Source organism: Empidonax traillii, unplaced genomic scaffold (genome assembly GCF_003031625.1).
Source record: "Empidonax traillii isolate 1590-97213 ecotype Southwest subspecies unplaced genomic scaffold, ASM303162v1 scaffold324:size701061, whole genome shotgun sequence".
Classification (NCBI taxonomy): Eukaryota; Metazoa; Chordata; class Aves; order Passeriformes; family Tyrannidae; genus Empidonax; species Empidonax traillii.
This window is the reverse complement of record NW_020955517.1, coordinates 137,468-164,429: the sequence shown is the minus strand read 5'-3', so window position 1 is coordinate 164,429 and position 26,962 is coordinate 137,468. Positions and strand designations below refer to the sequence as shown.

Here is a 26,962-nt window from a genome sequence, read left to right as displayed (position 1 = left end):
TTTCCCTCAGGTCTGATTTTTCAGCTGTGAATCCAACCCAAAATGTTTTGAAGCATGGAGCATTTGTCTTTTTCATTTTATTAGTTTATATACACCGAGAAATGTATTGGGAAAACAGTTAAAAAGCAAAACCCCTTCAATATCCTGCTGGGAAATGATGATCATAAGAAAACCTCAGTATAGATTTGATATCAAGTCAGAGCCTTTCAAAGAATAAAAGGGATGATCTTCTTTTACACAATTACACAGGGAATTAATCTGTCTTCCTTTGTACCTTTCCCACCTTCTGTTTAATGTGCTGCAACGAGCTAAAACTTGAAACTTGTAGAGCACCATTTTCATTGATAGAAGTATCTGCTGATTAATCAGGCTGCTGTACTTAACATTATATCTTGCTTACTGTAATTGACTGTTATGTCATGCTAATGAGATTTCTTTCAGTTTTACTGCCTGCATGCTGCTGATCCAGACAGCCAAGAATTTTAGTATTATTTTATGCTCACCTATGCCTTACTGGCATTTCTTTTTTTTGAGGAGGGGGGGAGGCATAAGGAACCGTAGATTACTTCTCTTTTAAATATTTTGTCTGTATCTGAAACAAGTGAATAGGAAAGAAAGGTGTGTGTTTAAGCATATGAGGCTTCTGACCCATGTGAATTTTAATTTAAAAAAAAAAACAACAAACAAACAGAACCTGAAAGTAGTGCTACATCTTTGTTAAATATCCAAAACAAAAAGTTACTAAGAATAAGGATGGGAAGTAGAGTCAGGGAGGGTCACATTTTTAGGGAAGAAAGAAAATAAAGAAGCAATGGCTTTTCTCCTTTCATTTCTTCAACTCTAAGCAGTTACAGAATAGAATGAAAAGATCCAAATGATGTAACAAGCCAAATATACCTTGTTTCCCAATGGTGAAGCTAATCTACTCATTGGAGACCTGACCCAGATGAGAGTTGCATCTCCTGGGGAAAAATTCAGGTCTTGAAATGAGAATTGAAGGAAAGTTGGTGGGATCATTAGCACTGAAGGGCCAGTCCACTCTCTGCAAGCTGTGACCACACATACTTTAAATTTACCTGTTCTGCTCTAGTTTTTCATGGACATAGCGTAACTGCTTATACTATGTAAGGTGGTGAAGGGTCTAGAGAGCAAGGCATATGAGGAGTGGCTGAGAGAGCTGAGATTGTTTAGCCTGGAGAAAAGGAGGCTCAGGGGAGGCCTTATCACCCACTACAACTACCTGAAAGGAGATTGTAGCCAGGTGGGGATCGGCCTCTTCTCCCAGGTAACAAGCAATAGGACAAGAGGACATAGTCCCAAGCTGTCCTGGGGGAGGTTCATGTTGGACACTAGGAAGAATTTCTTCACTGAAAGCATGGTTAAACATTGACTGCCCAGGGAAGCACTGGAGTTACCGTCCCTGGAAGCGCTCAAGAAACGACTGGATGTGACATGGTGATGTTCTGTCAAAGATTGGACTCAGTAACCTTGGAGGTCTTTTCCAGCCTCAATGATTCTGTGATTTTGTGGTCACCCCACAGCAAGAAAGTGACGTGGAGGGATTTCATCAGTACAGACACGTTCATGCTTAGGATGTGTAGTGAATGTAGTTCTTTGAGGGGATAGACAGGCTTAGCATCCAGGTGACTATTATTCATTACTCGTATTTTTAAGTCACATCTCTAGTGAGTTGAACTGGATAGACTTATGCAAGACTCCTATCTTGCGTTAGCAGTGTATTGAGCTAATTAGTATGGTGTTCTGCATATTTATCTCAGTGGGAGAGAAGCTTTGTCCCATTCCAAGTAGTAGCTCCAAGGCCTAAGCATATAGTCATGAACAGCAGGAGTGACTAACCTCTGCTTAAGAAGCCTCCTTTAGGCCTGAGGTTTTCCCTCTTCTGCCAAAACAATAAGCCATCTGCAGAGATAAGTAAGTGCTGGCATCCTTATCAGTTATTTACAGATGCCTTAAATAGCAGAAGCAGATGAGGCATTCAATGTGGATGCCGTGGTGCTGAACAGTATTTTGTTGGGATTTTTGTTTGAAGAAAAAGAAATTAAGAAAATGAAACCACCATCAGCAATCTAGAGTGGGCACTAAGACATGTGGCCTTGGAGAGCTGGCAGGCTGAGGAGGGGGAGGAGGAGCAATCTTATAAAAATCAAATTGGCAATGCTGGCAGTAACAGGGGCTGAACAGAGACATTTCTTGCAGGGACCAAACCAAAACGAAGGAACCATGTTTTGAGTCTCTGCTGACTTTCATTTTAGCCACCAGAGTGACTAGGTCTGCAGACTGACCTGGACTGCCCTAAGGAGTGAAGAGCAAATAAGGAGCAGAAAAGTCATGCTCGAATGGGGCACAGACTGTGCTGTATGCCACTTTCTTTCCTACTTAGATCAGGACTGTGTCCATTGTCCATCCGTAGTGTAGGTTGCCCAGGAATTTGTTTTGTAGAAGTGATTAATTGACAATCAGCCCTGCATGTGTTCATCCTTTTATTTCTGATGAATAACTTCTCAGAAGATTAGCACTAGATTTTTTTACAGCCATTAAAATTGATCTATTGTTTTCAGTCTTTGAGACCTCTGAATCATTTTGGAGTGGATTTTGACCTGTTTTGTGCCTGAGCTTTCGTACTTACAAGCTGTTTTTCCCTGAACAAGTGCTGTTATAATTGCTGCACTTGCAACCCCTCTTGGGTCAAGTGTGACTCTGTGTCTCCGGGAGTCACACTCTGCTTTAACAGAGCTGTTTCTTTGCTCTCTGCTTGTAAAGTCCACGGTGTCATTTCAGAAGGTGTATTCAAAGATGGAATTAAAATTGGTGGTGTTTAGGCTTACAGTTTCCAAATAATTGTGCTTTTGTTTGTTTGCTAATATGGCCATCTGGACGCATTTTGAAGGGGACTGCCTTTTAGAAAATTCTGACTCCTTGCTTTTGAAAGTCTGAAGTGTACATCAAGCTAGGCCCATGTAGTCACCAGTCATATTTGAAAACATGAACCTTTGGATTGGACTTTTTTATTTATTTTCTTTTTTAAATCATCTTTCCTTGAGACCTCAAGGGAGAGGCAAAGTAATCATCATGTGGTGACGTTCCATTAGGAAAACAAAATTCTTTTTGAAGTCTCCATGCAGTTATTACGAGGAAACTTTTATTATGTCATAACCTCAGAGATTAAATGTAATAAGGCAGTGAAAAACAGTACCCATTTCAAGAATGCAACAAAATATTGCGTTTGTGCTGTGAACTAGTTTGTGATATACTTTATTATCCTTAAAAGAGACGCTAATTATCTAGAATGGGGTACTGTGTCAGGTGTGTGTCTTTGTTTCTCAGGCAAACTTTCTGCATGATGTGAATTTCCACGTTTGCATAAAAACATAGGAAAGGTGCCTTCCTTGTGCTCCCAGAATTTGTAGGGTGTCATTGGCAAAGCAGTGGAGAAGATCACTCATTCCACCTAATGTTGGAAACTGAAACAGTAGCTCAGGGCAGCTACCCGAGCAGGTAGCAGCATACCTGATGGCCATCTCCAAAGGGGAGTGATGACATGCCATTACTCAGCCTTGTTTAGGGCTAGGAAGACCAAACCACTTATTCATAACTTTCCTAATACACGTCCTTGCTATCTCATATGCAGGCTTGTCTTTTCTAGGGAGCCTGAGAGAACATATGTTCTCTGAGAAACACACTTGCTACTTGGAGTAACAGAATAGGGCGTATTCCCTGAATCTGAATGAGGTGGCTCTTCCCTCAGTGAAGGCACTCGCTCCTGGAAAAGGAGAGCCCAGAATGCATGTGAGCGGTTGTGTTTTTATCAAAGCAGCGGTGGTTTTCTGACAGCTGTAGGCTGACCCTTCTGCATGTGTCTCAGCAACACAGATCTCTGCCACTTATAATGAAATGCCCAGTTGCCAATGGAAGTTTCCTGTTGAAACTCAACAGGAATATTTTTATTGGCTTTACCGGGTGGGATCTGGAGGTCTACAACTATCATATGAAACTGAAATTGCATTCTGGAAACATATAATTCAGTGCAGATCTGAGCACTCTTGAGATGATAATGAACCACAAAAGCTTGAGGTACTAGATTATGATGCCAGTTCTTATGGTAGGCATCAATTTATCAATTGCCTTGATGCAAATGAGTGTCTCACACCATGCTAAAATGGTGTTTCTGCAGCAAATCAAAGCTAAGCAGTAGGATTTATATATAGATAGATAAATCGTAGCTATACTTAGTAGTGCTTCCCTCATTTTCCCCTGTTTCACAGGGACAGTGAAGTCATTAATCTTTGCTAGTAAGAAGCTTTTTAAAAAGACACAAAAAAACTAAGGAACTTATCACAATCCAGCGTTCAAAGTGGAAAGTGCTTACTGACAGCAGTCCTATCTTATTTAAACCACTTCAGATTGTGTCACCTAGGGTAAGAGAGCACTGGATGGCAGCTGCATTATTAGATTATATCTGCTGTACCGTTGAGTGCGCTTTTTGGGTACTTAGGCGAGATTCTGCATGCAGGAAAATATACATTTTGAGCCTGATTGTGACTTCAGGTCTCATTTTGTGAGGGAAATGTGTACCCACAAAGGGGAAACAGCCACTGGCCCTACAGGGAGGAGTGCTACTGGGAAGTCGTGGAGGACTCAGGCATACACTGCTTACCTGGCTATTCCTTCTGCTTATATTTTAAGTGCAAGCACTGCTTTACAGTTTCTAATGCACCCCACCACATTCCCTGGGAAATGCAATGGAACTTACTGCTGTAATTAAGTCATTGATTGTTTAAAACAATTGCTAATTGTACGTGGCTGAAAAGCTGGGAGGATCTCACTGTCACTAATGTGACTGGATAATTATAGATTTTTCTTTTCATACTTTTTTTCTGTTAAACATGTTTTCTTTGCAGGAGCTTTTATTTTTGGCTAGGTAACTTTCAGTTCCTGTGAATGGCAGATGCAGGCTAGCACTCAGCCCCGGGGCAGCAAATGGGATGAAGACATTTCAGACCTCAATAACTTGGCTCCCTTAGGGGCACTCTAGACAAACAATGCTTTTATTTTTATAGATAATGAATGGAGGCTACTGTAAACATGTAAAAAAACCAGAAGTCTGTGCAATAGCAAAAAAACGTCTCTATGCCACTGGAAACATCATCTTTGGGAGGGTTCTAAGTGCCATAATATGGTTCAGTTGTTCTTTTTTAGAAAAGGAAAGAAATAAAGAGAAAATTAGCCTGGAAACCATCTCTTAGATGCTGCTTCTGCGTCTTGGCATAAGAGCCTGTACACAGCCTGCCACAACCCACGCACATTTGGCATTTCTCTTCAATGGGCAGCACATTTGCTAGCTTTTACCACAAATCCTGGGCAAGCTGGCAAATGCCAGCTCTTTCCTCTTTCTCTTCACATAGCTAGTTAACAGAATGTCTGCATGGCATGACATGTTGGCACAGTGCTTATCTCAGGTAAGATGTCATGCTCCCTGCATCTTTGTGCAGCAATGCATGGGCTGTCTGTGGATATATCTCTTCTAAAGCAAATGCAGGTGCTAAGCTTAGGAGTAGTAACATCTTGCAGACACTTTTTGCTAAGATACTGGGAGACTTTTTAGATTAATATGTCCACAAAGGATAAATAACCTTTGTCTGTAATGGGGCAGGGACTCTTTCTGTGTCTTCATGATAGTGACTAAACCTCGTATCTTTTCTAGAGCTAACAGGACACAATTACAAATATAGTGGTACAATTATAAATAGTAGGATTTTCTTTCGGGTGCTGTGTGTTTGTTTATGCACTTTAGCTGCACTGTAGGTATTGTTGTATCTGGAGAGATCTTGTTGATTTAGTGATGCCCTAATAATCACCACTGTAATGGGCTCATGCTACATAAGGACTGAATTCTGCTAGAATCACTAGAACCAAGTAGTATATTTTCTTCACTCTGCATCCATAAAACAATATTAGTGTTTAAAGCAAGACATATAGGAGGCCTTCCTTCTCTGATATAAACTTCAATGAAATAATTCCCTTTGAAGAAAACTTTCCTTAGTGTTGCCAGAGAGGCTGTGAGTGTGGGGTTTTTTCTTAGAAAATTACGTCTGCAGTCATGGGTTCGCTTCTGTCGTACTAAGCAATGCATAAGACGTTTTACAGCAATATTTGCATGTATTTGCATTCAGCTTAACATGGCTGGGGAGTTTAATTCTGCATTAATCTGAGCATTATCTTTATAGTAGTTATTTCATAGCTTAATGGGGGGAGGTAAAGCTGCTCCCCACCAAGACAAGACCAAAGTGAAATTTCAGTGTATGTACAGGAGGAGAGTTATTAAACAGAAGCTGGTCTAGGACTTCTGTTTTAGAAAAGGCCTCAAAGTATTGTGGTAAATAAAGGAAAACATTTTTGAGGCATGAAGGGTGCCCAGCTTGTTTGCTTTTCAGGATGAGTGGATTCACAGCGTAGTCTCAGAGACAGATGTTCTCAAACCCTGAGGCTTAAAATGCAGCTGCATATCATGCCTATTTGGCACAGGAAAAATATTATTTGGTTGCATTTTTAACATGAGCGGAAGCAGGGAAAGGCAGGGGGGTCCGGGGGTGGTGTGTGGGGAGGGGTGGTTTGCTTGTGTAATATCCTATGACCAAAATCTGGTAGCATTATGTTTTTGCCTAGAAAGTGTATTCTCCAAAAGTGCCAAATTTCACTTATTTGAATACATATATATATAAGACAAAATCTGATATCAGTGACTCCCTTTAAAAAGTCTAAGAAGCAATGAAAATTCATTTCCTTAGCTTAGATCTGTATCTAGCCTTATATATTCCAAGTGTTTGTTTTAATCCAGCTTTGAGAAGAAAAAGGCAGAGGAAGGTATGAACAAATTCTAAAACCTTCAGACCATATACCAACATTTAAATTCTGTATTTGGATCAAAAATCAGTGCTAATGATCAGAAAGTAAGATTTGAATGCTCTGCTCTGAGAAGCTATCCAGAGTAGAATGAGAGAAAATAATAATTTTAATTGTTATTGGGGAAAGTAGTGCAGGAAGTGATTTTGCAAAAAGGCATTGATCAGGACTGTAATTAAATGACATCTTAAAGAAATGAAGAGAAGCTCAGCATAGATTTAGCTTTTAAAGCAAGCTGGATTTAGAGTGCTCCAGATGTTTTGCTTAGAACAAGCTTCATTGACCTGGAATATCAAAGTGTGCCAGCGTGCTCACTGGAGAATTGTTAATGCCTCTGGTTGGATTTGTTTCAGGATCTTTGGTTTGAATTTCAGTGTATTTAATTTTGTGAGCACAGTGAACTACAGGCTATGATTAATCTACAGAGATAAAAATTATAAAGATTCACCAGGAATCTAAACACAAAACTTTGCATTGTGTCTTCTCTCTATTCTGTCTTCATTTTAACTAAGTCATCCCAAGTGTGTAGATCCATTGTTTCCTGGAAACCTATTTTTGCAAGGCTTGCATTATCAAAAATCTCATCAGAACAACTGTGTTTGAAGAATGTTTCCACATTTTTAACAGGCCTGTCTTATCTGGCCTGCCACCCAGGCACCTTTTGTAAACAAGATAACAGCAGGTGATGCCTGAAACAATTGAAAAATTACCAAAACCCTCTGTAATCTTCATTAAAAGAATAGCTATACAATACCTTTTTTACTGCCCGTCCTTCCAAACAGTAGAAGATTGGAAGTTATTAATTTACAGGATGTTGGCACTCAGTTTTACACCCTTAGGAATAAAAGATACTGATATTATAGTGTTTCTTATCTCAATGCTGTGCTTCTTGTCAACAGAGGCAAATGAGTCAGGCTTGCAGCACCTCCTGTGCCAACAGATGCATGGAAGAACTGCCTTAAACTTTACAAGTCTCTATTATGCAGAGGCAAAGTGTATTTTCTGAGATGCTTCTGTGAAGCAGTTGCGTTCTGTGTTCTATATCTGAATAACCACACTCAATTTAAAAATGTGTGAACAAAAACAAAGGTCATGGACACTGTCCTTCACGCCTCAGGATCACGAGTCTTCCTTACTGTTTTCCCAAAAGCAAATGCTCTCTTGATAATTGTCCCTGGATGATATGTCATTTTGTCAAATCTAGCATCACCAGCTCTGAAACTGGACAGCTGTAAGCCTTTGGATATCCAGGGCTATGTGTTGGAAATCTCAATGTTTGTAAACAGGTCCCAATGTCACCATTACTATGCAGCAAAAATGCTCAGAGTCAAATGAGCCAAGAGACAGAATGCAAAGCTAATAGACTTATTCAATCCATGGGCTTTTAACAAATGCAAGAAAACACCAGAAGAGTAAGATAACAGAACACAGTAGTTTATGTGAGAGTAAAGAAGTTCCTCAACTGCCCTAACACCTCAGTTAGCTCCTAATTTTTTCTCTTGAATCAAGCTGCAATCCTTCCCCCTTCCTTTATTGTCCAATCCCCGCTTCTGTCTGTTCTCCTCAGGGAATGGGGAGAAGGCACAGAAAGAAATGAAGGAAAAGGGATCACCTCCCATGCCATCCAAAGCTAGACTCCCTTTGTCTCTCCTTACAAAGCTATGTTTCTTTCTTCCTAGCCATGAAGACATTTCCTTCCACCTCCTCCCTCAGATGCTTTATTAACATTACTTGGTTGTACCTCAGTTAGCCCATTCCTGCCTTGGAGACACTCACAACTCCTCAGTCCTAGTCCTAAACTCCACACTTCAAACTTCATATAATTGCAACTAATATAATTTAACTCTGGGGCAATTGTCAAAATGCAAAATCTAATTATATGGACAGTGCAGCCTAGAATGGGGAGCTGAAGACTAGTTAACCTCCCATCCACCGTCCTCCACATCACTGGTTTTGCGCTAATGCTTCTAAAGGCACAAGGAAACTGATGTCTAAGAAATCGCAAAGTCCCAGTTATTCAACATGATTATACTGCTGCAAATGCCTAATATGGTCCCATTACACAGGCTCAAAGTAGAACATGCAGCGGAGTAGCATTGGTTAGTAGTGTGCTAGATGAAGCACACTTTATTCAGTGGTGCATAGAATTTTGAATCCGTGCTAGGTCAGTGATGATGGCAGTGGACTGCATCAGTATAAGCCAACTAATAGATCTGGTCACTGCAGTTTCTCTGGGGTGTCTGTGTATTAGCTCTCTGTCTCTTGTCCTTGTTTTATTTCTTCTCCCAGGCTCAGCTAAATTTCCTAGATTCCTTCTCTCCTCCATCTTCCCTACCTCTTTTTGTCACTTAATTAAGTTTCTTTCTCCACTACGTCTAACCTCTGCTCGTGTACTTATTTACTATTCCCAAAATGTTAAAAATAGCGGTTTCATAATCCTGAATTGCCAAAAAATTCTGGTGATAAGGATCTGAGCTACAAGTTGTGGCTTGCAAAGACCAGTGCTTCTCTTACAGTAACCCAGTAGAAAAGGCAGTTGTCCATTATCTTTACGCAATGTTGTTTATAGCTCCTGCCAGCAAGCCAGAAGCTGATGCCATTCCTCAGTACTAACTAACACGCCTTCTCTTTCTCACTGGGAAGATTTGTGAGAGCAGAAGTAGACTCTTGAAAGATGCTGATGAACATGGTGGCTAGTAAAGGGCACCTTATGTTCTTTGCTTCTTTATATAGACTGCAGTTTTGCCCAACAGGCACTGTGCAATTTCTAAATGCCCAGGCAGGAAGAACTGGCTCATAATTGAAGAGAGATTCAAATAAAGCTCCAGCACATCATTTCTGTAAGATGTTGGACAAACTATGCCATCTTTCTCTTTGTCATATTTAAATTATAATTTTACAGTTGTATCTGCTTGAATTGTAATCTTTTTAAGGCTGGGCTGTTTGAACAGTACCTTGTTTAAAGCCCTGCCTCACGCAAGTTGAGGTGCTTATTACAGATAATTACTTATGAATAAGCCTTTGTCTCAAACAGCTTACAAGAGACCAAGCTCATTCCACACAACCTGATGAAATAAATCAAATGGCATTCACGTTCAGTTGGTACTGACTTGACCTGAATTCAACGTGTCTGATATAAAGATGAAAATCTTTCCATATCATTATAAAACCCCTTCAACCATTAATCATCTCTAATTGCTAACTTCGTTATCCCCTAGCTAAGCAGCAAGCCAACTATTCATAATAGCTTTATAATAAGCTGCTTCATTCTCTACAACCCATATTCTTTGTTTTCTCACCTTCTTTCCTTTTAAGTCCTGCTTTGGTCAGAAGAACAAGAGAAAGAAAAAGCAAACACTTGTTCCCCATTAACAGTCCCTGCCTTTCCACTTGGAGGCCAGATTGGCCTCACAAAATTTCTGTTCCTCTCCCATGTACAGCCACAGCTATGCCCTGTATTGTCAGTGCTGCTAGCCTTTCCATTTTTCCCCTCAGCATGTTTCTTTGAAGGCATCAACAGTGAAGCCTCAGGCAGGCAGAGCAGCCCTTTGTCATGTAATACATGTTGTGTTTCCCAGGATAGTTGTCTTCTGTCCACCTTCAGCATGTGGAGGTGAAATTCCTTCAGATGGAGGTGGCTAGTAAGTGATGGGGGAACCTTTATCAGGAAAGGTTACGAGGCATAATCGCAAAATATCCATAGTTCTGGATTTCTTGAAAGGGCTAGAAAAATGGCAAAAGATGGCAGGGGGTGGGGGAAGTAGTTTCTTGTATGAAAGGTTTGTTTGCAGCTTATAGGGAATGAGATCTCTCAAGAAGGAAAGCTGCAGGTTCCATGAGGAAGAAAGCCAGAAGGCTTTCCTGGAGAAAACTGAAAAGTTGTTTATATTCCCATGAGCACAACTTTTTACCCCTTTTACCAAAGGGCTGTAGAATGGTCACGTCCCACTCAGATAGCTCTTCTGAGTGGCTGAAAGCTGTTACCCTGACAAGCAAGCTTGGACACTTGCGGCTGCAGCATAAAGAATTATCCTCACAGGCACACACCTTAGGCCTTAGACTGCCTTTGTTAGCCCAAAGGAGTACAAGTCAGAAAAAGTTACTACTGATTGAATGTTTTAGAATCATAGAATAATTTAGGTCATATGGGACTTCCGGAGCTTAAAGCAGGTCTGGCTAGATCGAATTGCTTGGGGACTTACCCATTCCAGCCTTGAAAACCAACAGAGATGGAGATTTTATAACCTTCCTGGGCAACTTGGTCTTAGGCTTGGCTGTAAGTAGTTAGTAGTCTCACCTTTAAGCCTTAATCTGTTGTGGAGAGGGGGAAAATATCTTTTTATGCAAAAGTGTCTGCTTCCGTGCAAGCATCACAAGAGAATGTAAACTGTGTTCTTTCACAAATCTTCTTCCAGCATGATCTTTAAGTACTGCTTGTGAACCCTAAGTTCTTAGTTTTTTTGTGTAAGGAACATTGACCTCTTAATATACATTTTGTTGATATATTTCCAGCAGTGACCCATAAAGTGATTGAAAGCTTCGTCTGCTGTTGGCCTTGTGATGCACTTAGAGCTTTCCCAAAGTTTTAGACCAACCGAGTCTTGAAGCTGAGATGCTTTAAGCTCAGAGGATTACTGTTCTAGAGAAAACATGAAGAAGATCGTTAGGATAAAAAGTTTGTTAAAATGTCAGAGTACATTGTATACTGCAGTCCTAAGCTCTGCTGGGGCCCCTTGGAATTTTTGTGATATGAAGTAATAAAAAAGGTCTGCAGTGGGTTTTACCACTATTTTGCTGCATTTCCTACACTGTGAATGAAATGTATATTGTACTGCAGTCTTTCTAGTTCAACCTTCAGTCACACATTCTTCTCTGGTTTAAACCTTTGGGAAAAGAAAAATCCTGCTCTTTGTGCTACCTGTGCCCCCTGGAGACTTAGGTTTTGACAGGTAGGCATTATGGATCGTGCAGGTGGAGCAGTTGAATCTCTAAAACCTCAAAAAACCTCAAATATTACGAGTAAGTTTTTATTTCCTGTGAATAATTTACACACATGATGGCTAAGATTTTGAAGACTACTGTAGGTATGTTGTCATACATTATGGCAATGCATCACTGAAAAAGCTGAATTAGATTTTAGCTGTTAATATTTCCTCCTTTTATAAAAGGCCCTGAAAAATTACTAAAATCTAGCCTGGATCTTGAAGCATTATCGAATGGGAAGGCATTAAAGAGCTTGGCAAGATTTGCATGAAAATATGTTCCAGCAAAAACTGATTATGCAACTGTTTCTTCAGATCCTTTAGCACACCGCAGCTTCTTTGTGTTGAGTGCTATTCAAGATTTTAAAGATGCAAACAATGCTTAATATGGCTTTTTGTCAGCAAGATCTGTAGATGGTGCAGGTATTGTCTGCTGGTGTTGCACAGATTAACCTGGTTATGTAAACTCTGGGGATGGTAGGCGAATGATGATATGGGACTGATACAAAGCCAAACTTTTCACTCCATGCTTTGTGCTTCATACCAGCCCACAGTGAAAGTACAAGCAGTGACTAAGAGTCAGACTAAGAGTCTGATGATGAAAAATGGGCCAAAGTAAAGATAATAGGGGCTAATAAGAGGATAGTAAGAATCATTTTTTTCTGCTTTTTCTTGGAGAAACTAAAAAGCTCCTCATGCAAATTTCTGTGTTTATACTGAAGGAGGAAAGTCTGAAAAAGAAGCTCATGATAGTGTCAGAAGATTCTTGCTTCATTTCAGTACTGCAAGCTGCTAGCTCACTAGGTGATATGTATAGAAACTGCATGCTATTCCTAGGGATTTGTGTTGTCTTAATTTCTAATTTGAGAAAAATGTGAGCGCTTATTGAAGTGAGGTGATTGACAGTGTGTGCTGCTGTCAGGCCCAGTGGAGGCAGATGCTTATGAAAGCTTCCCCCTACAGCTTTGCCAGCATATGTACCTTAATCATCCTTTGCAGCTGCCTTGGTACTCTTGGTTCCTGCACTGTTCACGTGTAATTACAAAGTGCTTTTCAGTGGTGGATAAACCTCTGAAGGTTGGGAGGGTTTACTGTTTCAAAGGAACCCTGAAAGTTTAGGTGTCTATTTGCAGCTTTCCTCATCTTTTCTGTTCTCCTCCTGACTTTCTTGCATTACTTCAAACACAATGGTACTGGAAATCACAGGAGTGGTAGTGAGCTGTAAAACTGAAATGAAGACTCGTTAGTTTTGTGCGGCTGTGACCCAGTGGCGCACAAGAGACGTGGCAAGTCCCAGCCCATTGACCTGGAAAGTTTGGGTAAGAGTCTGTAACTGTGTTACTGCAAATGAGCTCTTTGGGGACAAGTCTGTCAAAGGTATTCTTCTTCATTTTCTTTTTTGTGTGTGAAAGTGTTCCCTAAATGAGTGTGCTTCATGCACAGTCATATCCCTGACCTTCAAGTAAACTGTTCTGAACTACAAGCAACAGACTTAATATGAGTCATTTATAAAGGAAAAAAATCCAGTCATCCCTATTTTGTGCTGATCGTAACTTTATCTGCTGTAGACTGGTGATCTCAGTAGCCAGTAGAGAGTTTCTGAGATAATAACTGTCTATTTAGTTGCTTGGAAATAAATCTTTTGGTCTGCCTAGCATTTTCAAGCCATACCCCGTAAGGATCATCAGCAGGGAATGTTAGGCTGTTTATTCTGAGGAAAGCCATGCTATCTGATATGATCAGGAATTAATTTGATTAGTTCTGTAGACAGAGGTGTGAGAGCAGTTTGTGCTGAGAGCAATGCTTGTGCAAGCTGATTGACTTCACTGTAATTGCTTGTGATGGGAAGTTCAGTTTGACCTATTTTCTTAAATTTTCCTTAAAGCCAGATGACTCAGACCTTTCTGGAGCCAGGGCAGACAGATCACTGTACATGGCTCAGTCCTTGAGTGCTGGTGATAGGGTACGGAAAGTCTTAAACTTATGGGATTTTGTGATATTCATGTCTATCCCACATGCTCTAAAAAGGATAGAGTTTCAGGATATCCCAAGTGGCAGGTCTAGAAAGACTGAGGTTTTCTTTGGTGTTTCAAGTTAATCAACTAGGATTTCCAGCCACTAGCAATGACAAGTACATTTTTTTTCTTGGCATTGTTTCTTTTGTTCTCATCTTGAGACGTGCAATTTCTGAGAAAATGGTGAGAAAATCATAGTGGCATCCTGAAAGATGATGATCATGACCTGCTCTACTGAGCTTTCTTTGCATGCAAGAGTCTCCAGAAAAGGCTATTGTAGATTTATCACAGTAGAACCTTGACAAGTTCCATTGAGTTTCAAGTTTCTCTGTTGCATGTTGTAAATCCTGGGCTTCTGCTGTATTTTCCTTGTTATTTTAAGTCAAACATTTGATTTTGGCCAAATTAAGGTTCTTGTTATGAAACAGTTGTAATGCACAGCTCTGGAATCCTCCTGTTGCTTTCTTTTCTTTGCTTTTCAAATGTAGTTTTGCTTGGAGACAACAAAGCCACGGGTGCCTAGTTTCTGTATCTGTAGGAACAGTATAAAACTGATCCATGATGTGGGAGCAGTTCTGCCTGTTTGTCGCCCAGAGGTGACCAGTGCTTGACTTTATTTACTCTAGAGGCTTAGACTCCTCCTTTGAACCCTCCCCCTCCCTTTTTTATGTCCAGAACCATTTCAGACAAGAATAAGTCCTATTCAGTTTTTTCCTCCAGGGGCTTGTTAGGCTCACAGGTATGCACACAGGCACACTCTGCCTTCTCCTCTCACTGAGACTTTTTTAGCAGGCTGTGGGGGAACAGAACCTTCTGTGGAATTATAGATGCAGCCTGCTACCTGACTGTGGGTTTGGTTTTGTGAGGCTTTTAAAAATATTTTTCTGCATCTATAAATAAGACATCTCTGGTTTTAATGAGAGGAAAGCAGAAGGTGAGGAACCATTACTTTATTTATATGCAGTAAGAAAAAGGTGTATTGGGGCAGTGTGGGGTGTGAAAATCCAGTGTATATCATACTTTATTCTCTCAGTGTCAAGCAGGGAGTAAGAAAGGAAGCTGCTGCAATGTTGTGAGCCTTCCAAGTCACGAGTGCTATTGAGTTTTGGTACATGTTAAGATGTGCAGCCATGTGAATTACTAAATTGGCCAGGCAGAACTTTATTCATATTCCTCCTTGGTTTCAATCTTGTAATTGCACTGAGGTCTTTGGAATTGCTTTTTGTTTACTTCAAGATTGGAGCAATATCAGACTCTCAGTTTAGAACATGCAGGGGTGCTGCTGAGTCCCAGTTTATGCCTCAACTCTATCTTGTGTCTGTTGTCAAGGTAAAAATGGTGTAGATTTCCATTCCTTTGGAAGGCCAGTTATGCAGGATGTACAAAGTCCTCCAAACAGATCATAAAACCGCAGTGCGTGCCACATTAAAATTAGATACAAAAATTCTGAGTGGGTTTTCTAAGATGGGAGATAATGACATTCTTAGGACTGTAGTGAGTAGTGACTCTTGTGCTAGGACTTGCAGTAAGCTCTGCTTGAGCAAGAACTTCACCTATAATTTCAGTATAAAGATTGTCTCTTCCTTTCAGTGTTCTCTAATGCTAATGGTTGCTTGCTCAGCTGTTCTACAAATCCAGACTCCACATTGGTTCACTGCTGATGTTTACCCTTATCTTCATCAGCCTTTGAGCATTAATTGCACATATATATTTGGGCATTCAAATGGCAATGGCTCAGCAACTTTCCATCTGTCCTGCTAGGTAGGATGACATCTTCCCTTTTATCCTTAGAAGGCCTTTGCCATCAGTAGTTCTTCACTCTTGCAGCAAACAGGTGTTTCTAAGCTTATGTGTGTTTTGTTGTAACCTTTTCTGTTCATTTTCATCACACCATATGGCATCACAATGAAATAAAGCAGGGCTTCTCCTAAATAAGTAGAGAACCCCATCATAGCAAAGCATGTGCACGGGATGTGGAGAGCCCTGCAGGTAGAGCAAGAATGAGACGTGTGATGCTTCAGCAGTGTTGCTGAATGTAGAAAAGCCAGGAAAGGGAATTTTATTTCCTTTCGTCTTCAGTTTGCCTCTGTTTGTGCAACTCTCATCACCTGGCTCTCTTGGGCTTGTAACTGCAAGGAGTAGCTGGGATTGTTGCTTAAGAATGTGTTTATCGCTGCAGAACTAAAAAGGTCATATTCTATTTTGGCCTGCAGGAGTCTCAGGCTGATTCTCCCTCCTCTTTGCCCTCTCAGTTTTGCTGATGTTCCATGTAGTAAGCAGAAATACTGTCAGCCCAGCACCCTGGAGCCCCTGCCATGGACCAGAGTCCTCCTGCTGCACTAACTGCCTGGCAAACAGAAAATATTTGTGTATCCAGGTTTAAGTTGTGCCTTGCAACTAGAAAGATTCTCCACCTGGCAACAAATTGGCAAATGTCAACTGTCCTGAAATGGCTTTGGGGGCATTTTTTTGATAGTAAATTAAAGATGCTATCAAAGGAGGTACTGTGTTAGTGGCTGATTCCTGTGTTGTAATCAGTGGATCAAATTGTACTTATTTTCCTTTTTACTCCAAGTAGATCAGTTGTTTCAGTACGTGTAATACAACATCAATGTATGCATTAATCACCAGAGCAGCTGGTAATTAGTTAGTTTATCTTTTATTTCTGTTTTTTATTCTCACTGGGATGTGTAGTACAGTGGGCAGAGGAAATAGGAAGGAAAGGAAAATATTTATAAAAAACTGCCAAGTACAGGGCCATCCCTGTAAAAACATCATTGCCTAAATAGACTGTAAAACATGAATCATGGTATTTTGGTTAGAAATACTAAACTGCTGAGAAGTCATGCTGCCTTGCTAGACTTGCATCTATCATTTTCACATGGACAGTGCCATTCTGTTACCCACAGCTTCTTCAGGGAAACACTGCAGCTCTCCAAGGCATCATTTGATTTGAAGAAATAAGGATGAGAGGCTTCTGCATAGGTTCTATTGTCCACAATTTGTGCTGGAAGTAGGAGGGAGCCTGTCCCGCTCACACAGAAACTTGCATGTTGTTCAGCTGAGGGCTGTAGGACAGGCTTCAGGGATGTCCCAACAGGCATTGGGCATTTGCACAGTGCCACAGCTTGGAGAAAGAAGAAGAAATATTCTTTTCTTGCGGCATGGAGAATGCAACCAGAAGTTTGCCTGCTTTTAGGGGGCACGGTGTCCCAAAAGAGACCCCTAGCGAAGTGATCTGTGACACAGGGAGATGTGGTCCAGGGGAAAAAAATGGTAAGACAGTGTCGGGCCTCAAGGGTTCTGATGCGGGTATGAACCAATATCCCAGTAGTCACCTGTTTAAAGGGGATGCTGATTTTACCTCTTCTTTATGGACAATGGAAGTGGCACTCTCCTTAATGGCAAAGGCTGCAGGGGGGAGGAACTGAAGGTACAAATGGTTTCCCAAGCTAATAGAAGAAGCAAATGTGGGCTGGGAATAGAATGCAAGTTTGTTGATTCGCTGTCAAATAACCAACTGTCTGACATCCTGTTCATTGATTTTGTTGTCCACTGTGCTATAAAATTATGCCAAGGTTTGTAGCTGTGTATTGAGGCAGTGAAAGAGTTATTACACTTTTTTTTTTTTTTAACTTATCTTTAAAAAAAGGCAAAACAAGTAATTTTCTACTGGAATACTGTAGTACCTTCATTGTACAGTATTTGTCCTGGAACTGATTAGCAGTGGCAGCTTTCACCATAATTACACAGATCATAATTAAACATATTTTTGTTTTATGAGCTGTAGCAAATTCAGATTCTCTATAAGGCAGCTCTTAGGAATGAAGACAATTTGCATGTTATAGCAAAGTGCATGTTACAAGAGACATACTAGCAGATGGCTTCAGGGCTTGTTTGCATTCAAAATACATAGCACCTGCAAGCAAAAATACACTGGGCTTTCTCCATGATCATTTGGGGTTCTTATCCACGTGGAATCAGTGTTACTCGCTGGACCAGTTATTTAATTCCCAAATGTCCCCAAACATTTCAGAGCAGCTGGGCTTGTGCGGTCTCCTGGGATCTGCTTACGAAAACTCTGCTTGTTCCCATAGTATTTGGTGGCTCTTTCATAGAATGGAGTACATGTGAGGCTGGATTAAAATATAGTGATAATCTTGCAGTTCCCTGAGAAAGGAGTTGCTCCTGTCCCTCTCTGGACGTTGTTTGGGATGGAGAGATAATAAGAGAGCCACTAAAAATGCAGTGTTTGAATTTTACAGTTTTAGAATTAAATGAGGAGGGGGGATAAATGCCATTGAAACAAAATGCAGTGAAACAAAAAAGCTTGAATTTGGAATGAGTGAACCGTTCAGGCTAAGCCTGATGGAACGTGATTTTCCTGTTTTCTCTCTCATTTTGCTATAAACAGTAGAACTCTGTATTTAAAAGGTCTGTGTGTTTCCCTTCCCAACACTTTCAGAGCACCTTGAAATATAATTTTATAAAATTTGTCTGAAAAACAGAAACGTCAATATCACTGTTCTTTAGCCAAGGAGCTGAGCTATCAAGATATTGTAAATAATTTGTCTGAGGTCACAGAGGGAGGCTGAAAAAGACTGACAACCTGACCCACATTTTCATGTCCTAAGTTGTACCCAGTTGCTGAATTACAAGACCATTTGCCTTACAGGGCTAGCTCTGCTGGTCTTCAGCTCTGCTGAATGCATCACTCTAGTTTCCTTTCTTAAAACAGGTGAGGCACAACACCTGAATACTGCCCTGAGACAACAGATATGATATTCCAGATTTGAGTTCACCCTGCATTTCATTAACACTCATACTTCCCAAATTCAGGGAAGTTGACATTTGAATGTGCTTTTCTCTCCTGACCCGCTTCCATAATGCAGCAGTGCTGAGTACCAGTGACAGCTGTGAACTGCAGGCAAGTTCAGAAGGTGAATTATGGTCATATCTTCTACTCACCTAATTATTTTCTGAATCACAACCAAACTGAAGGTGTTCTCAGAAGCAGTGAATAAATTAGAAAGAATTCCACTGCAAGTGTCTGAACTGCTGTGGGACTGGTGGGGCACCAAACTCTTCTCAACCTTTGCTTTCCAAATGTATAACACAGCAAACAGTATCTCAGCGTCAGGCATTTGAAGGGATGGCTTTTCCGTGCATTAACTCATAACGACATAATATGCACATTTGGGGAATTCAATTGCTTTTTCCTGAATAAGTCTGCGTTCCCTGTTCTCCTACCGCTTATATGAAATGGGTAAGAATTGTAGATGAGCAACACATGCAAAATCAAGTCCTTTGGGGCAATATATCACTGAGGTGACTGACTCTTTTCAGCATAAACCCATGTACGTAGCCCAGTGTGTAGGATGCTTGCGCGGCTTGGTGAACGACGTAATTCTGCTGAGAACGCGCTTCGCTCCGTATTTCTATGAGATCTGATAGCACCTAGTCTGACTTGTGAACACTGCTGAGGAAAGTAAAGCCTTGCATTTTTTGTTGTATGTGACATCTCAAGGTTTCAACTCCCAGGAGCGCCAGGTGAGAAGTCAGACCTGCATCAGAATGACGCAGAAGAAGTAGGTCAGCAGTTTCATTGCATGCATCTTCTGTGTGCCTGTGTGTGTGCGTGCATGCGTGAACTTGAGAAAATGGGAAACTGTAGCACTGAATCCTTAAGTTTCTACTCTGTCTTCTTTAGGCAAAAGTCTCACTGACTGTTTCATGTGCAGTTGAAGAGAATCAAGGCTGTTTTGGCCTCTTGTTGCAGTAAAACATGTGGCAGCAATATGTGGAAATGGTAAAGAATTGCAGAATGAGTGGATTTCTTCTAGCAGCAAGCAAGCGCTTTGGCTAAAAATAAGGAGAATGGTGTTATTCTTTGCCATGTTTCGTCTGCCCCAATTGCACTCTCTCTGGTTAGTGCCTGCCAAAGTGATAGCTTGCTGAAGATTTAAAGAGGCAGCACTCACATTGCTGTAATAGCAGCTAGAATAGCTGAGCTTATCATCTTTTCTTCAGGCTTTCCTTCCCAAAGCCTGCGAGAAGCAAGCATCCCACCTCTGTTCCCCTCAATCTCTGTGTCACAAGCACTGTCTTGAGCTGCTGCTTTGGCCATTTGGGCAGCTCGGGTTGCTTACCATGCTGTGAAAAGAAGCACATTTTGGGGGCAGCTGGGCAGCAAGGGATTGACAGCATGTCTGGCCAGGGATTATAATCTGGCCAGGGAAGCGCACTGCCCAGGCTGCCGGCAGCCGGGGATGACCAGGCTGTTCTCTGGAGCAGCTGCAATTCGAGCAGGAGGCAAGGGCGACAAAGACGTTCATCCCCCAGATAAGCAGTTGAAAGGAAATCAAACTGTCGGTCAGGTCAGCCTTTTCCACCGAGGAGCAGTCCCGCTGCAGGGGGACCTGGGATGAAGTCACCAGGCAGTGCCAACCACTTCGTGAGCCCTGCACGGCCCAGGCCAGGCAACTTTTCTGTCTTTTATAAGAAGCAAAGGGGGAGAAAAATCAAGCATGGAAAGCGGGTGGGGTCTGGTTTTGCTGGGGCACCTGAAGCAGAGTGGCCCTATACCCCCAGAACCGCAGCTGACTGGTGCGGGGAGGAGGGTCTGCAGCCCGCAGTCAGCCTGCCGTCGGACAGTCCTTTGTGTGTAAAATATTAATTCCTCGGGACAGGCTGCCATGCCGGCCCTGTTGCCATGTTCTCCAGGCCGGAGGATGGCAGCGCGTTGGCAGGGACGGCGGCGCTGGCAGACACTGGGCTGTGCCCGCCATCCCGGAGGGCCACGGCCGACGGGCGACGCGGGGCTCCGGCGGGCTCGGGGCTTGCGGGAACGGGGAAAGGCACGGGAGAGGCAGAAGGAGCGGGAGGGGGAGGCGAGGGGAGGCTCTGCCCCCTGGATATTCGCAGCCGGCATGGTATCCGAAGGTGTGCCAGGCTCCGCCGTGCCGCCAAACGCGTGTCCGGCGCCCGCGGCTTAGGGATAGGCTGGCAGCGGGCACACGCTGACCATCCTCCAGCTCAGCCCGGGGGATTGGTTAAGGATCGAGGTCGCGGAGGGCAGGCAGCAAGGCTCAGGCAGCGCTTCTGCCTGCTCTGCCTCCCGCCTCCCCCCTCTCCCCCAGCCCTCCCCTTCATCCCCGTTGTGTGTGTGGCAGCTAAACACCGAGGCGAGCGGGAGCGGATGGCGGACTGCACGCACGCCAGGCAGCCTGGGATGCTGGCTTTTCCTTCTGCTGGCTGCGGGCAGGGCTCGGTCTCAGGCATGAGTGGAGAGAAACCTAAAAAGAAAGCTTTCTATCTAGTGAGGATGAAGCCACTGAAGGAGCCCAGCAGCACCACTAACAACAATGTCTCGTTTGTGATACAGTACCACATAGGCAAGGAGATCAAACACATTTGCAGCAACTGCAGTCGCGGGGAGGAAGCCCGTGACGGTGAGTGCTGAGATGCTGTGGGTGTAGGAGCGAGGCAGGGGAGTGCGTGTGCTTGCATGGGGGGTGCGCGGACATGTGTGCGCTCCCGTCGGAGCCGGGGATGCTCGGCTTGCTCCTCCACAGATCCCAGGGAAAGAGGAAAGGGAGCGCGGGAGGAATGCGCTGGGCACTGATTCAGGCTGTCGATCAGGGAGATGCCAAGAGGGACAAGTCCCTTCATTTGCCACAGAAGCTTTGTGATAACAGTTAAGGCAACAACTCTTTTTTTTTTTTTTTCTTTCCCTTTTTCCCCTAGTTGTTCTAGAAATTGCTCTTTGTATTGATTGTGTTTTGTTCCCATTTCCATGAATTTTAGATCAGGGTTTTCTGCCTTGATATATCAACTTTTTCCTTATCGTGCTGCAATAGAGTTTGCTTGACTCAACTCAGTATCTGGAAGGACTGATTTACCTGGAATCCAGCTAGTGTTATTTTCATGGTCCTGTCAAATGCATGGAGGAAATTGTATTTTTATTGGAATTAACATAGTGCTCTTCAAACAACTGTTCTCATCCCTTCCCCCTCTCCATTCGGGACTGAGCAAAACCTCCAGAGGGTATTCAGAGAGTGAAGGTATAATCAATCACAGGTGTTGCTACAGGTAAGTATGTGCTTTTTATGTTTCTGGTAATGCAGATATTTGAAGGCAACAATGACAAATTCTTTGGATTTTGCCAAAGTCAGCAATTAGGAGAAGCTGAGAACTAAAAGAAGCATAAAGGCATTCAGGCAAAAAATAGCCACACAGATGTTACCCCACATTCTTTTTCAATGTTGTATTACTTTGTTTTGCTCTGTGGATTTGCATGTTACTTAGGACTGAAGGCACTCAACTTAGGACTCCTTATTAGCTGATGTGGTAGACAGATCTCTTTTTCTGAAGGTCAGGGAAAGGGTTTTTTTGGCAAAAAATGTGAGTATGAAAGTGTTGTTTTCTGAGCTGAGGTTCTTAGTAGTTGTTGGCACTTCATTTTTCAGCTTTGTCATTGAGGTTGGTATTATTACTATTATTAATAATAATATTTTAATTAACCAAATCTGATTTCATTTGCTCTATGCAAAAGAGCAAAATATTATTTGGGATCTCATGGTCCTTTGTCAACCACAGGTTTGCAGTTTAATGAAGTAACTGTGGTTTTGCTAATGTCTCTTCAGAATTAGCATCCTGCTAGTGTGATTATAGTTTCCTTTGATTAGAAAGCAGCTAAAGCTGAACGGAATTGCTTTTGGTGGAGAGGGAGAAGATAGCCTGAGAACCCTGGAAACCCACAGTGGGTTAAGCACTCTTACTGCTTATGCCACTACAGCAGAGGGAAGAGTCTGATGAAGGCTATACAAAACGTTAAATATTTTCTTTCCTCTTATGTGCTGCTAGTGAGAGCAAGCCCCACAGATATTAAATGAAGAAGTATGTCCAGCACTAGTTGTTACTTTACACTATTAATGTGGTTTATTTATCCTTAAAAGCAAATGAAGCCATTTGTTAAAAATTGTGCTTTCCTAGATTAATCGAATTGACCTAAAACTCAGTTGCATCAACGTCTTTTTCTGGGTGTTTTTTTTGCAACCTTGTACTTGATATCTTAGCACAGTAAGAGAACAACATGTTTTCCTCCCTCTTAAGGAACACTTGTACGCATGAATGCATATGAATATATAACTCCAGTTACTTTTACCTCCTAGCAGACAAATAGGTGTGTATCTAAGGAGTTGACTTTCTTTTCTGTATTTCATTATTTAGCTTCAAACTGTTAGATACTCCGAGGGGAGGGTGTGCCTCTTGACAGGAGATAATCTAGTAACCCTAGAGAGGCAAAGATTAGAGCAGAGAGGCTCCCAACCAGCAGGCTTCCAGAGCATCTCATCGGTCTGTTTTTGCCCCCTCCTTCCACATGTGGGATAGGATTTCATTCCACCTCATGCAAATAACTTATAAGATCATCATTTAAAAGGTATTTAATACCAGTACAGCCTTAATCCTTTCTTTCCCACCAGCATGCACAGCTCTAAGTTTCTTTCAGAAAGTAAAGGAACTGTAGCCCCAGCTATGCTGGCTGGTCACGCTCACTGTTTTGACTCTGTCACATTTTTCAGAACTAAAAAACACCCCATTTTTCTCTGATGAATACCTGTTCTGGACCTGTTGGGTCTTGGAGGGAAAGGATGATATAATGAACTGAAATTATGATGTGATGATAATATCCTCTGGACAGATCAGGTAAAAATCTGGGAATAACTCAGATATGGAGAAACGTGTCAGGATCTCAAGATGTCTGTGCATCCTCACAGTTGCACAACCTAAAGAGCACTTAGAAAGGGGACCACTTAGTACTTTCTATAAGGGAAATGCAATGTTAACACCCCCACCCTCCTATTCAAACTAAGTGTGGTTTATATAGGGTCTTGCAGGCCTGAAGCTGCACTAGTGTACCCAAAAGTCCTGTGTGGGTCCAGTGCCCTGAACAACTACTTTATTTGTTGGAACCGTGTACAAAGACCAGGATTCAGTCTTAATAACATAGGCAAATCAGTGGGATACATTGATTTAATGCTGAAATATCCTCCAAATCCAGTTATGAGTCCTGGATTGTAGTCATTGTCTTACTCTGAATTTTCATTGTACTACTGCACTAGGAGAAGGAAAATTTATGCTGAAACATAGGGAAATTCTTCAAAGCCACTAAGCATTCTAGCAAAAATCATGACTAGGAGAATAGTAGGAGAGATAACCGTGAAAGTGAAGGAAAATATGGAAGCAGGTGCTGCGTCTTGAATGGGAGGTCATGTAATTTGGAAAGAAGTTGTTGAAGGAATTTGGGGGTGCAGATGGGCTCACTGAAGTAAGTGTAAAGGGATTTGATGTGGATGCAGCATTTTGATGAGGTAAAAAATAAGTGAGAAGCTCAAAGAGAAGCAGGAGGCTATGGTAATGAACACAGATGTGAGAGATGCTTTAGCCATTGAACTGAAAGGAATGGATTTATTTAATGCTAATTTAGTTGGAAAATAGGGATAGGGGTCTAAAAAGCACCTATACTGAAAGTTTGGGTGACAGAATAACAGAAATGGTGTTGAAAATAGACTAGTGAAACTGTATGTGAGGGAAGAATGAGGTATGGCCAAGAGATATACAGGACAGGATGCCAGAAAGTCAATCAGACATGGTAGACTGAACCAAGAGGGAGAGGTCAAGTGTAGAAAAAGATATGAGTCACCTCCAGGGATGAAAGAGCAATCAGGGCTGAGCTCTGAATGCTGCCAGAGGAGGACTGCGATGAAGATGTTGGGACAATCAGGATGGTGAAGAGTTGTAAAAGTTCTAAAAAAAAAAACAGGCAAGAATTGAGAAGACAACGCAAGTGGAGGCATTTTGGAAGTTCCAGAATCATGAAGGGGAATGAAAATACTTTCTGAATGTGATCGTGGGAAAGCGATTGATAAGCTTGTAGAGGAGAAGGAGCCAAAACTACAAGAGATCAAGGTGCACTGCAATTTTAAACATTTCCTGGTATGTACAGAGCACTTCTCGGTGTGCTAATTTTGGTGGTCTCTGGGAGGGCTGTGACAGTGCTGGGTCATAGCACAGGATATGACTGATGAGCAAGAGAACAGTAGTTAGTGGAACAAGTGCAGGAAGAAGAGATTTCAATGGGATTTATCTAAGATGTTCAAACACTGAAAATTGCTAATCTCAGTGTCCTGACAAAGTCTGAGCCTGGATCTGGAACATGATTTAGACACATCTCTAGTGTGGCTAGAAAGAGCTGTGAAGGCTTCAAAGAAACCCAGAAACGACCTAACAGGAAGAGTGACTGGAACAATTGAAGTGCAATACATTTGATATTTATGCAAAGAATGTGACAAGAAAACTTAAGTGGAAAGCAGTTAACTCAAAGTGTGTTGGAAGAGGGCAACTACACAGAGCAAAGTGGTTTTTTATCACTGACAGATAAGGGTTCTCAGCTCAAGCATTCTCTGCAGAATAACTCTGGGCAGCTTCACACATGTCCATCCATGTATCACTCCATACCCAAATTTCTTGTCTGTAAAATGGAAATAGTGGGATTTCCTTTCACCTGCCTGCTGGTCAGGAAATAGGCTATGAGTCCTTTAGTGGAGGGGAGGAGGAAAGTGCTCTGTCTTGCCATTTGCATTCCTAGTGCCAAGGACAGCAAGGCTCCAGGTTTTTAGGGTACTTAGGTGCAAGTGTAGTGGATATACAAATAATATTAAGAATGAACATACCCGAGAGGTTAAGTTCAGAGCTCATACTCAATCTGTTTATTATGTGCTCCTATACTTCAGGGTTTTGCTGTCTAAGCAAAAATTATTCTATGATCTTATATATGCATGAAAATAAGCATGGAGTGAGATACTGTTGCTGTAGGAATTCCAAAACTTGTTTTTCTGCCTCTGTGCATCTTCTAGAGCTTCGAGATAAAGATCTTTTCCAAATAGAAAGGGAGAGGGCTTTGCATGGGGGGTTGTGTCTGTGCGTACGTGTGTGTGTACGTGTGTGTGTTTCCTACCTGGAATTGAAGACTCTTGTTTCTTACAACTGCAAACTTTGAGAACAATTACCTTAGGATCACTGAAGAGATTGTCTCTGAGGGTGTAAGCTCTGCAAGTGCTGTGTATAAAAATAAGTTTTACTTCACTAATTTTCACATTATTTCAAACAGGAACTTCTCTTCCATCACCATCTGTAGAGTGAGCACAGGATGTGGTTGTGAGGCATTACAGTCTTTTACAATTGCACCTGTCAAAAATACTAAAATATTTGGTAGTTAAAAAATTAGGCTACATAGAATGGATAAGTAGGCAAAAAAAACAGTGTACCTGGTCCTGCTGTGAAGCGTGGGAAGCTGAAAAACATGTTTGAGGTTTCAACAGCTGATATAATTATGCAATGTGAGTCTTTAGTCTCTGAGGGATAGTTACCATGAAGAAAGAGGCAGGGAGGGAAAGGCATGGGCTTTCATTGCAGTGTGAAATATGTCTCCTTTGCACAATAGGTCATAGAACAAAATTGGGGTTTTTTTGTCAGTTGAACTCTGTAGTGTTTTATTTGGGTGAATACAATGCTATGCCAAAGTTGATGAGATCAAGCAAAGATACTCCATGTCCCAGCAGGTGGCCCATTTTGCTTTCACCAGCACTACTTTCTGCTCCAAAAGATACAAACTCTTGGTGTTCTGCAGACTGAGAATAAATCGCACCTTCTAAGAGGTCTCTTCTCCCAGGCAACCAGCAGCAGGACAAGAGGGCACGGGCTTAAGCTCTGTCAGGGGAGTTTTAGGTTGGATAGTAGAAAGAAGTTCTTTACAGAGAGGGTGATCAGGCATTGGAATGGCCTGCCCAGACAGGTGGTGGGTTCACTGTCCCTGGAGGTTTTTAAGATGAGGCTGGATGTGGCACTGAGTGCCATGATCTAGTGATCACAGTGGGGCTGGATCAGGGTTGGACTTGATGATCTCGGAGATCTCTTCCAACCCAGTTAATTCTATGATTCTATGATTTCTACTCATGGTAACTTCCAGGTGGCAAAATCCCA

At 41.9% G+C, this 26,962-nt stretch overlaps 1 protein-coding gene across 8 annotated transcripts in view; it reads left to right on the top strand.

Annotated features, from left to right (window-relative positions):
• PHACTR1 (phosphatase and actin regulator 1) overlaps window positions 1-26,962 on the top strand; it is a 302,786-nt gene that overhangs the window by 138,401 nt on the left and 137,423 nt on the right. Inside the window, exon 1 of one of the 8 annotated variants that reach the window (XM_027891640.1) lies at window positions 21,090-21,369. The exons of 6 other annotated variants lie outside the window; for them this stretch is intronic. In XM_027891640.1, coding sequence (XP_027747441.1) covers window positions 21,117-21,369 — 253 coding nt within the window. In that variant the 5' untranslated portion in view covers window positions 21,090-21,116. One more of the 8 variants, XM_027891643.1, reaches the window with a different exon arrangement.